This window comes from Nilaparvata lugens, unplaced genomic scaffold (genome assembly GCF_014356525.2).
Source record: "Nilaparvata lugens isolate BPH unplaced genomic scaffold, ASM1435652v1 scaffold5458, whole genome shotgun sequence".
NCBI lineage: Eukaryota > Metazoa > Arthropoda > Insecta > Hemiptera > Delphacidae > Nilaparvata > Nilaparvata lugens.
In genome coordinates, this window is record NW_024091289.1 from 859 (window position 1) to 13,543 (window position 12,685).

The window sequence follows — 12,685 nt, forward strand, 5'->3', positions numbered from 1 at the left end:
TAATAAAAATTATTTTTACCTTGAAAAAAGATCGAGAAAAATGTGTCTGAAGTTTTCAAAAAAACTTCAAAAATCACTCTTTTCAACTTTGACCGCTAAAAATACTTCTCTATAATCGACTTGGCATGTTTTATACATCAATTCAATGTGCAATTTTGTCTTCTTTTCAACGATGTCCTCAAAATTCACTTAACCATGGTATTGAGATATTGACGATTTAATGACTGGAAGTACGCTACTTTGAAATATTGAAAAATCGATATATCTCGAAAACGAAGGTCGATAGGAGAAAATTTTACTTAACATTTTTTGTTGCAAATTGCATGTAGAATCTATGGTAGCCGGGGTTTACACCTTATCAGGGACACCCTGTATATATATTGATATATTGACTGACTAATATACTATCCAATTATTCTCTTTACCAAGCTCATAGACTGACTAATATATTTTTTCCTTTTTTCCAGGCCTTAGAGGAAAATCAAGGACTGCTGAAGAGCCTTTTTTATTATTGTGCCAGGAAAAACAATCTCATTGGAGGTAACGTACATTACTATTCATTTTTATGATAAAATAGTAAAGCATAGGAGTTATTATTCGTTTTTTGAACTATTATAACAACACTACTACAGTTATATTTTTGATAACTATTATCAAATCATCTTCCATATAATAAGAGAGAGTATGGTTGTGTTTGTTCGCATCAAAACATGTGAACATGTGGACTGCATACCGAAAAAACAATTTCCCTTCTTGAGGTTTTAGAATTAATGTTCAAATTTCATTCATGGGAAATGAATACATACCATAATATTATATATGGAACATACAATCTAGAGAGACTACCTTTCCGAAACAGATGGTTAAAATTGGCAACTAAATTGATAACCAGTCCAATTTTGTCAGGTTGGCTTAAGTTGAGGAAGGTTTCTAAACAAGAATTGAGTTCTATCACTTTATTATGTTAGTACCAAGTTGAAGAACTTACCTATGTATATAAAAGCGGAATGGCACTCACTCACTCACTCGCAGAACTAAAAATTCTACCAGACCAAAAACTTTCAAATTTGGTAGGTATGTTCAGTTGGCCCTTTAGAGGCTCACTAAGAACGGATTTGGAAAAATTTCCAAACATATGCCCAAAATCTGCGTTTTTTCTTTTTGCTTTTTCTCAGATTCATCGAGAACAAATGAACAGAAATTGTTAAAATCTGGTACAGAAGCTAAGCTAGGGTGTAATAATGTTGTGTTAGAAGGAATTTGAAATAACGCCAAAGATACGCCCAAAATCTGCATTTTTTTTTTCTTTTTCTCAGCTTTATCGAGAACAGATTAACTGAAAATGTTCAAATTCACTACAGAAGCTCAGCTGGGGTGTCATAATGTTGTGGTAGAAGGAATTTGAAATAATGCCAAAGAAACGCCCAAAATTAGCGGTTTTTTGCGTTTTCTCAGTTCTTTTGACAGAAAATGTTCAAATTTGGTACAGAGGTTTAGCGCTAGGGTCTAAAAATTTTGTGATGAGGTGACTTTAATATTTCATCAAAGATACGCTCAAAATCAGCGCTTTCCAACGTTTTTCTCAGCTTTCTGCGTTTTCTCAGTACTTTGACTTTCTGATGGAATGAAGCATGCTCAAATGAAAAATGCAGGCGACCGAAGTGAACCCGCTGATTTTATTTTCGGATGATCCAGTCGGGGTTCAGTTTTCGAGTTTCAAAATAAACCCTTGCGGAGCACGGGTTACCTGCTAGTTCAAAATATTAGACAGTACAGTCTATTATGGTACATACCATAATATAACCACAATAGAATGAACCATGATAGTTCAAAAACTATTACCCTACTATAACTCACAGTTCGTCATGGACAGCAAAATACAGAGTGGAGCGCTTTTTGAGATGCAGGTTGTGGCAGCACTGTTGGTCAAAGAGAGAGGCGAGTGGGTGTTCATCATAATTATTATATAGTGAGGTCCACGTTATAATGGCAGTGTTTGATTAGCAATGTTATTGCTATCCTTGTCCATCATTCCACAAAGTCGAAGCGCTATCTCTTTCTGGCTTTGCTCTGTTGCCAGTTCTTCTTTTTAACAATGTGTAGAGTTATTATCATTGATTAACAAAATATTTCAACTTAATTATGAAAATTCATCATGGAATAATTGAATAATATAATGTCCTGCTTAATAGAATATATTACTTTGAATGAGAATGAACAGTTAATATTATATCAATGAACCTGTATCAGCTACCGTCTATGGAAGGCATTGACAAGACAGAGGATCGGAACGTTGTTCTCCTATCTTCCTTCACTGCCATTACAACGTGAACCCCCTATAGGGAAGAACAGTGCTAGCTGCTTTGTCGAATGATAGATGAGGATAGCAATACCAACGTTAAACAAATACTGCCATTATAACGTGGAACTCGCTTTGTGATGATAATACAAGGATGATAAACAAGGATAGCAACACCAATGTTAATCAAAAACTGCCATTATAGCGTGGACCTTAGTAGGCTATAGCCAGTTCACTCATAGAATTAAAGAAATTCCTCTACAGTATTATATTATGTACTTTGATTTGATATTTTTTCTTTATAGTTGGCCTATAACTGGATAATGGACACCTTGATTACAAAAGATTTTTTTCTACAACTGTGCATAAAGAATAGCTATCTATGTATTATATGTATTAAGAGCGCAACTTTATGGCTTGCGCAAACAGTTATCACGCGACGCAAAGCGGAGTGTGATAATTTTGCAAGAGCGATGAAGAAGCATTACACGCGAGTTACATACAAATTTTTTCTACAACTGCCCAAACCTGTTTAATTACTTATATCGGCGGAGTTACAATTACCGACTCTTTAGGTTAAGATCTGACCTTTTGGCGAGCTGCTTACCATCAGCTGATTGGCGAGTGTAAAGAAACTCTTCTGCGCATGCACAAATGATTTGCAAGCGTAAAGAAAATTTACTGTGCATGCACGGATGGTTAGTGAGCGAAAAAGAAGATTCTCCTCAGAAATAAGCTGTTTTACAAGGAGATTTGAGTGTGTAAATTCTTTTTTTATGCACAGTTGTAGAAGAAGAATATTTACATACTCAATTTTCCTCGTAAAACCATTTTATTTCTGAGGAGAATCTACTTTTCGCTTGCTAACCATCTGTGCATGAGCAGTAGATTCTCTTTACGCTCGCTAATCATTTGCACATGCGCAGAAGAGTTTCTTTACGCTCACTAATCAGCTGATGATAAGCCGCTTGCCAAAAGACAAACCACTCTCGGTCAGATCTTAACCTAAAAATTCGGTGATTGTTCTGATTCTGCAGCCATGATGGATATCAGTGTAGACGAAATATTATTAACGTCGCCAGATATGAGTTATTCAATAGGTTTGTGCAGTTGTAGAACAAATTTTGTAGCCTATGTAATTTGTGTATAATGCTTCTTCATCGCTCTTGCAAAATTATCACGCTCCACTTCGCGTTGCGTGATAACTGTTTTGCATGAGCGATAAAATCGCGCATTATGCTCTTAATACATAAATATCTATTTCCTCCACCTTCTGTCTTAAGTACTTATTCTACTTTCTGGAACATAATACTAAAATGTCACTTTTTCGTTCTTGCTACTAAAAACAGGAAAAACTCCCTAGGGAGGAAAAGTAACTCCATTTAAATAGCATGGGAAGAATCTCTATTTTAAAAACGTACATCTGAAATAGGCTAGAAGGTCTAAGCTCAGATGAGGTAGCATATAGAGTAGTTATCAAACCAACTAAAAAACACACAAAACAAGACAAAACAAAATTACAAAGATTTACGAAACAAATAAAACACAATAAAATGTTACAAATATAAAAAACCATGGGCTTAGTGTTTGGTGTGTTGGAGAAGAGAAAAAAAAGAGAGGAGATACCTAGCCAACTATGGTTTCCCATGTAATAGGCAGGCAAAGAAGAGAAGAGAAGTAATGAGGAAAAAAGGAAGGGAGAAATGGGGGGAAGGAAGAAAACAGAGGAATAGGTACTCAAAATAAAAATAAGCGAGTCCACTGAAAAATGAAAAAACTAATGAAAAAAAAAAAACTAAATTCAATACCTCAAGCAGACATTTGATCAATATATGAGATTTATGTTTGTATGCTAAAATTATTACAAACTTCATATCACTATACTAAAAAAATTAATAGAATTTTCTTTCCATTTATTCAAAATACCAGCCAACTAATATTCCTCATTAACTTATCAAATTTGAAACGGGAACTTCATCATAGCAGTTGTGGCTGCCATTGTTGTTACTACTTTTGCCGACAATAGCGCATAGCGCAGTCAGCGGGGAACTGTGATTACAAGCCAGCTGTTTCTGTTTACTTTTTGGATTTTGTTGTAACACATTGTTTGGTCTAGTATGTTTTTAAAAATTATTTTATATGCAGTTTTTATAAGAATGTAGGTGGAGGAGAAATGTTGTGTATATCACGAGTGAGAAATACTTTTTCTCCCTCAGGAAAATTGTTGCCCTCGGGTTTGCCTCGGGCTTCAAACTTTTCCCTCAGGGAGAAAAAACCGTACTTTTCACTCTATATATAGGTACAAATAGCTTTTTTTCCAGATGAAAGGAGCTCTCTGTTCAGCTATTGTAATCCATCAGGTCAAAAACCGTTGTCAAATGCACAAATGGTGAGTTTTCAATTTTGAACACCTTATCATCAGGCTTCATCAAGAATATCAGGGCACCGAGCTTCGCTTTGGAGTACAAAAGCATAGTTTATATTCAATATCGGGGGACCGAGCTTTGCTCTGAAGAGTAAAAGCATAGAAAATTTGTAACCATAGATTTCATTTATAGTTTATATTTATTTTTTCATTTCCTCTGTCATTCAATTATTTTTACAGTTATATGAGGAGGCACATCAGGCTTATACCCAAAACTGTACCTTTTTAAATGTATACTACAGTCCAAAACAAAATCTAGGATAAGATATTATCACTCATCAAAATAACAATTTATTCACACTTCAAGAAACAAACACATATACTATGAATTCGATTTAGAATAATATAGTCTACTATGTTCGCTACAATATTTGTTAATGTACTTATGTACTATTCTACACTAACAGCATCTGGTTACTATGTTGGACTTTCTGAAGTATACATGATCTCTAAAAAAAGAGAGATAAACGAAAATAAGTTTCTCTTGCTGAATTTTTCTTCTCAGCTGGATGATCCCACACATGCACTCGTTCACGCTCTTCCATTACGGTATCGACAGACGACAAATACTCCAGCTATTTTTCCAAGGACGTGTTTATCCTTCTAATGTCCTTCAGCGAGTTATCCGAGGGTTGAGCCGTAGTGCAATCGAATCTTCATATCATAGACCTACTTTGTTTCAAATTTCGTGAGAATCGTTAGAGCCGTTTTCGAGATCCAGTCACATACATAAAATACATAACAGAAAACACTTTAAAGTTTGTAATATGAATCAAAACAGGAGACACAAGACATAAATAGATTGAAAACACTTAAAAACTTACATTAGAAATGGAAATTATCGAGAGCAGACAACAGAAAATCTGTCTGCTGTCTGCTCGGTTGAGGAAGGGAACTCAGTTCTCGAAAATTTCCATTTCTAATGTAAGTTTTCGAGTGTTTTCAATCTATCCATGTCTTGTGTCTCCTGTTTTAATTTATATATATATATTAAACAGAAATTGCTTCTTTAATAGTATAAGAAGGATCAATAAACAGAGCACAATTCTTTCAATTGATTGGGGAAGGACCAACAGGCACAGCCCAAAACTGTTTCTTCCCGAAATTTGATGTATATCCTATAGATACGGTAGTCCAAAAAGTAGGTTATGTCCATACACTTTCGAATCTAAGTACAATTTTCAGTCCAAACATTTGAAAACAGAAAATTTCAAATTTAGATTCTCTACAAACCAAATTGAATAACACAAAACACTCACTAATCACTTAGACCTGTAATAGTATATTTCGCACCTAGGGCCGAAAATGATACTTTTCCGGCTCGAAATCGGGTTTCAAGTCCGAAGCCATAGGCCAAGGACTAGAAAAGATTGAGAGCCGGAAAAACATTTTTGCCCGTGGTGCGAACGCTATTTTTCGCCACAAAAAAAATAAACAATATATATGAGAATAATATTTTACTAAGCACTTCCGAAAGCAGAAGTGGAAGGTCATAGCTCTAGCAAATCTGAATATCTGAAAATTGTCCAATTATTTTTATTTTCTATTCTGATTTGTCTAAATAACCTATAAGATTATGTTCAATTATGTGGGAGTTTGAGTTTATACTTTTTTATTCTTTCAAATGACAATAAGATTATATTATTATAAATGTTTCAATTATTGAATAATAAACACAAATAATGGAAAGTTTTTGATCAGCTGTTTTAGCACACTTGAAATTTCGCCAATCTGAATGTCAACAGAAGTTTAGGTTAGAAGTTCTATTCTTCTCTGAAAATTGAATTTGAATAGTTTATCATAGCTCATTTGTATTTCATTCATCCAAATAAAATGATATTATCTTATTGCAAAATACTTTATTCAATTCTAGAAGCATGAACTGATTCCGTTTCATAAAAAATTTTGTAAACACGTTCACATCAAATCAGAATCAGCTGACTTCAGGGTTATTTTACAGCCCTAGGGCCGTAAAAATTTTACGGGCCTGGTAAGAAAACCATCACTTTCGGCCTCCATATGACGCACGAAAACCAGCTCATTACATCCAAGTGGGGCGAAAAATAAATTATTAACTATGAAATTTCGATATAGGTATTCTAATTCAGAATGATACTATGTTTGCTACAATATTGGTTAATGCAAATAAAAAAAAAATCTTGAATAAAATCATATCGTTGGTCATGTCAACAAATCAGATCTGTTGATAATGTCCATCAATTTCGATTAATGTCAATAATATCCCTCGTGTGTTAACTGTTCATTCTCGTTTGAAATAATCAATTATGTTGTATTGAGCAAAAAATTATATTTCTCAATAATTTCATGATGAAATATTTTGTTAATTCAATATCAATTCCACATTGTTAAAAAAACGATCTGGCAACAGAGCAAAGCGGGAAAGAGATAGCGCTATTCACTTTGTTGAATGATAGACAGCAGGGATAGCAATACCATTGCCAATCAAACACTGCCATTATAACGTGTACCTACTATAGGTAGCTTTTCTGATTTGTTTTTTTAATTTTCAGTGTACCCTGGCATGCATGCTGAAAGAGACAGGAATGGTAAGTATTTTTCATTCATTTGAATCGAATTCAAAGGGAATTAGAATGTCACACTTGTCAAAATCAAATAAAATATAACCGACCGTAACTGTATACGTGTGAGACAAGCCTTATTATTTTACTGAACAAACTATCTATTGGATGACTAGTATTGTTCACTTCCAGCTGTGAACCAGCAAAAGCCTATAATGATTGGATAAACACACACATTACTATCGAAGATAAGTACAAATTTGGTCAATCTAGAAACATTTATCCAGGGTCGGTTTCCGAGCTCGGAATTTAGCTATAGTCTTTTCCTACAGTTACCTTGGAAAGTGGCCATTGCTGCACTGATTACAGAACGCAAAGAATCACTTTTCCGCTCTAGTGCGGGAAAATTTTTTTCTGCACTCCAGATTTTCAACATGACAACGCAAAATAGTTAGTAGGTTATATGGAGCAACAGTGCAGCAAAATCCAAATGAAGTTGGTAACAGTGACTGGGCTGCTATAGTGAGCAGATGTGCAACCAAGCACAACGAGCAAATTATTAATTAGATATTATAACCAATGACAACGAGGACTTTAGGATTTTAGGATTAAGGTTTTTATCAATAATAAAATTACACAGAAAAACATTTGATGGATTTCAGGCAATTTTACCCATAATTACCCACTTCTCATATTCAATGGTAACTGTAGGAAAAATTTAATGTGAAATATGTGCACAAAGTTCCTTGCCTACGGCTCGGGCGTAAACGTTTCTTTCGGTGCAGCAAACTGTTACTTTGCGCACTAGTTGCACAAATAACTATTGTAAAATAAATTGAGACTTGGCCCTCCATCCGAAGAAATTACAGGGTTGCCAAATCGTGTAGAATTGCAACTTTCTCAAACTTCCAATTCAACGTCAGAATTGGATTAGAATATCATCCCCGATATCCTAGTAGTGCTTAAAAAGTTTCAGGGTTGAAGGATTAAAAGGAAATCCAACTTTAATGATAAAATTGGAAACATTGCGAAGATTTGCTTTTCTTTTGAATATCACTTCTCTCAGAATCATGGGGCGTCGTAATGCGCAATAATTCCATATCAAATTGACGGGGAGAATGTCTCCTTTCTATTGGTGTCTGGATCATTTTTAAACGACTTATAGTTATTTTTTAATTAATGATTATGTTCGTCAATGTCGAGACATTTCGAGCACAAAACATGAAACTTTCGACATGCTAGAAACCTTTTTTGTTTCGAAAGATAAGTGGGTGGTGAAAGCGAGAAAACTTTGAAATAATTATTTTTCAAACTGTCAAACGTACTTGGAGGATGAACCCTTGAGCAAGCCTTTATTGAACAATACCCTAGTGGACAGGTAGCAAGGACCCGTCTCTTTTTACTTTCCTTGCCCTATTACCATGAGTAAGGAAAGTATTGCTTTCCAAAAACATTTAAGGTACCCTAATTTTATGTTTTCTATACGTTTCAAGGTCCCCTGAGTCCAAAAACATGATTTTTGGGTGTTGGTTTGTGTGTGTGGGTGTGTGTGTGTGTGTGTGTCTGTGAACACGATAACTCCATTCCTAATTAACCGATTGACTTGAAATTCTAAACTTAAGGTCTTTATACCATGAGGATCCGACAATACGAAATTCAATAAAATTCAATTAAAAATGGCAGATAATGGCTCAAACCCATGTTTTTCGCGGTTTTCTCGAAAACGGCTCTAACGATTCTCTTCAAATTTATACCCTAGATAGCACTATTTATGAGCCCCTATCAACTGACATGAGTCTCATTTCTGGGAAAATTGCAGGAGCTCCGTAATATTCCTGAGAAGAATGAATTTTCTTAAATTTCTATCACGATTTTCTCAAAAATGACTTGACCGATTTTTTCCAAACTCATACCCTGTACCAATAACGTTTGTTATATATCAGCTCTATTAACTGGCATAAGTCTCCTCCCTGAGAAATTAACAGGGGGTCCACCCCATCCTTGAGAAATTTACTTTGTAACCTCCTTCTCGTGCGTGAGGTAGGTTAGTTTATTCAAAAGAGCACATGTCGATATTTTATTCGTAGAACAGCTGTTTTGACAACTTTTAAAAAATCCTCAAATTTCACAATTCAAACAAATAGGAAAAGGGAAATGTACTCTGAACACAATAAAAATAGTATAATCGTAGTTTTAATTATTTTGCCGCCAATCAGCATAATGTTATTCCCCTAAATTATCCTCGTTATAATGAGCCTTATAGATAAATGAGCAAGGAAAGTTGTGTGAGTGTACCACATCAGATTTTTCATAACGCGACCTCCATGTTAATGAATTGATTTTTGGATTATTATAAAGCTGTCGCATTCACGACTATCATTTTGCAGGTTGATCCAGGGACTGGCCAAGCTCTACAAGATCGCTACCAATTGAATAACGTTTGGTTGCTTTTGGAAACAACAAGCTCATTTGTTCACGAACTTTTCCCCGATTATAAAGATCAAGATATGGCACAAAATTTTTTCTATAAAGCGCGAGCTTTAGCAGAAGCTTGTCTATTGGTTAAAGTTGGAGAGGGTTAGTATACGCCTATCAGGCTATTTTTATTCATATCTTTACTATATTGAGGTCTAACATTAGTTAGTGGAGAAAGATAGACGAACAACGTTGCCGAACCTCTGCCTTGTCAATGCCTTCTATAAACGGTTGCTGATACAGGTTCATTGATGTAATATATTTGATTAAGCAAGAAATTATATTTTTCAATCATCTCATAATGAATTTTTATAATTAAGATGAAATATTTTGTATCAATTCTATATTGTTAAAAGACGATCTGGCAACATAGCAAAGCGAGAAAGTGATAGCGCTATAAGTCCAGTCAAAATAGACATAGATAAGGGGGGTGCGCTTGCAATTTATATTGTAGTTCTGATTTTTCAATATATTATTTGGGTACATAAGAGAAGTTCAGAACCAATTTCTTCATGCAAAATTTCCTTGTGCTAGATACAGAGTGGCCCAAAAAACTCGTATTTTCGGCTCATTTTCCAGTTTTCAGCTATTTCTGCCAAATCTCATGATCGGACAGAAAAACTTGTTCTCGCCTTTTTTCAGATTATAAAATTCTGAATAAAATGAGATTATTCGGAACTCTTTATCTCCAATGAATACTAAGTTATGATTTTTCGAAAATGAGTGAAATTTGAAGAAAAAAATCAATTTTGATGAATTTTAGTTTTTGATCAACAATATCGTCCGATTGTTACAATTTAGATGTATAATTCAAAATCCCTCTGGGCGTATTTTTGTGCTCTACAATCTGAGATCAGGTAGAGCGCTTTATCTCATATAGATTTTCAGGTACACCTGACAACAATGCTCCTTGTATTGTAAAAAACACCTAATTTTCAGCTTCAAGCATCATCACCAACTACATTGCCCTCACATTGATATTTTGCACAATGACATGAGTTCATGAGATTATGTACTATGAGAATCACCCTTTAGATGCACTCCATTTCAGTCTTTCCTAGTGGAGAGGCGCGCTTGAGGACACCTCAAGGATCAAAATTTCAAACGCTTATAACTTTTGACACAATGCTCAGATTTCATTGTACTACACTTCATTCTTCTCGGCTCGGCAAGGCGGTTCAAAATCATGCATATAAGTCAGAATCTGTCGGAAAATGGAAAATTTATTGTTGAGTGTTCACTACTTATATAAGCCCATATACCAATACACAAAAAATGGCCAATTTCTATATTCACACATCTCATTTGCAATATTCATACACAAATTATCAAGGACAAAACTTTTTTCTTGATTAGTAGGCTAACTTTTTCATGCCATGAAGATTCCAAGGTGTAGATTTCTGGACTTGAGTACCTACCTTGTTTACAAGAGATTGTTGACTAATTTCAAATTTCATTGACATAGACTAATTGGCATATTAACTGTTCATTCTCGTTTCAAATAATCAATCATCCTATAAATTAAGCGAGCAATTTCTGTATATTCAAATCTGGTTATTTTTATATCTGGTTATTTTTTATCTGGTTATTTATGTTCAACGGATCTCGAAAACGGCTCTAACGATTTTCACGAAATTTGGAACATAGTAGACCTAGGTTTATCATATAAAAATTCGATTGCACTAGGTCTCATCCCTGGGAAAACTCGCTGAAGGACATAAAAAGGATAATTCTTCCGTGGAGAACAGATGATAATTTTGTCGTCTCTCGATAACAGAAGATGCGTGTGGGAGAGACAGAATTATTTCCAGCTGTGTAATCATAATCAATCAGCGAGAAATTTTATCTAGCTAGACAATTTAATCGACTTGATCAACATAATCTGATTTGTTGACATGACATGATAATCCTCCTAAACTGGAGTAGGTATATCATAATTTTTAAAGTTGATCATAAATTTGACAATTTTAAGTGATTAGTGAATGTTATTTTGTTATTCAATTTGGTTTGTAATTAAACTATGTAACTTATATTTTTTTTTGTTTTCAAATGTTCGAACAGAAAATTGAACCAGAATTCAAGTATATGGAACATAACCTACTTTCTGGACTATTTATAGTGTATAAATCAAAATTCGGGGAAGAAACAGTTTTGGGCTGTGCCTGTTAGTCCTTCCCCAATCATTTTGAAGAATTGTGTTCGGTTTATCAAAAGTCAATAAATAAATAACGAGCTATGCTTGGTGCCCCGATATCATTCTATTGAGCAAGAAATTATATTTTTCTGTAATTTCATAATGTTATTATTGAAGTTTCAGTAATTTCTGATTTATCGAGATTATTAAATTTTCTGTTTGTCAGCAGATTTGTCTGACAGATGATTGATTTATTTTAAAGAAATACTGTTATCTTGGAAAATGTTTTATACCACTGGAATAGTCATTTTGCCCAACATGTATGAAATGCCTGTGATTTGAATTACGTTTCCACATTTATAGGCCATCTGCAACAGTAATTCATATTTATGTTCCTGACGAAGAAAGATAGATTACATGAGAGACTTATTCAGTTTTTCACAAAATTATTCAAATAAATTATTCTGGTAACTTTTTCTATCTTCAGCGCAGTAATCGAATGATTTTTTTCAGGTAGTATGGACAAATGTGAAGTGGCAAACCTTTATTATCAAACTGTGAGGGGTAAAGATTACTCAATCCAATTTGTAAGTAGATTTATATCAACAAATATCTTGTAATGGAGAGTTAAGTGTAAGAGAGGGCCTACCGCGCCCTAACTTCGCTTTCTACGAAAATAAAGGCAGTAATTCAATTCAATTCAATTCAACAAGCTGTCGGCCTATGGTGAGGTCTACGTTATAATGGCAGTGGAGAAAGATAAGAGAAAAACGTTGCCGATCCTCTGTCTTGTCAATGCCTTCTATACACGG

At 34.4% G+C, this 12,685-nt stretch overlaps 1 protein-coding gene across 1 annotated transcript; it reads left to right on the forward strand.

Annotated features, from left to right (window-relative positions):
- Positions 1–470: 470 nt before the first annotated feature.
- Positions 471–12,451, forward strand: LOC111058483 (the record flags this gene model as incomplete). Its single annotated transcript, XM_022346020.2, is given in 5 exon segments — positions 471–540; positions 4,621–4,688; positions 7,256–7,291; positions 9,652–9,841; positions 12,387–12,451. Coding segments are annotated over 4 exon segments (294 nt in total), but the record flags the coding sequence as incomplete, so codon positions are not given.
- Positions 12,452–12,685: the final 234 nt, after the last annotated feature.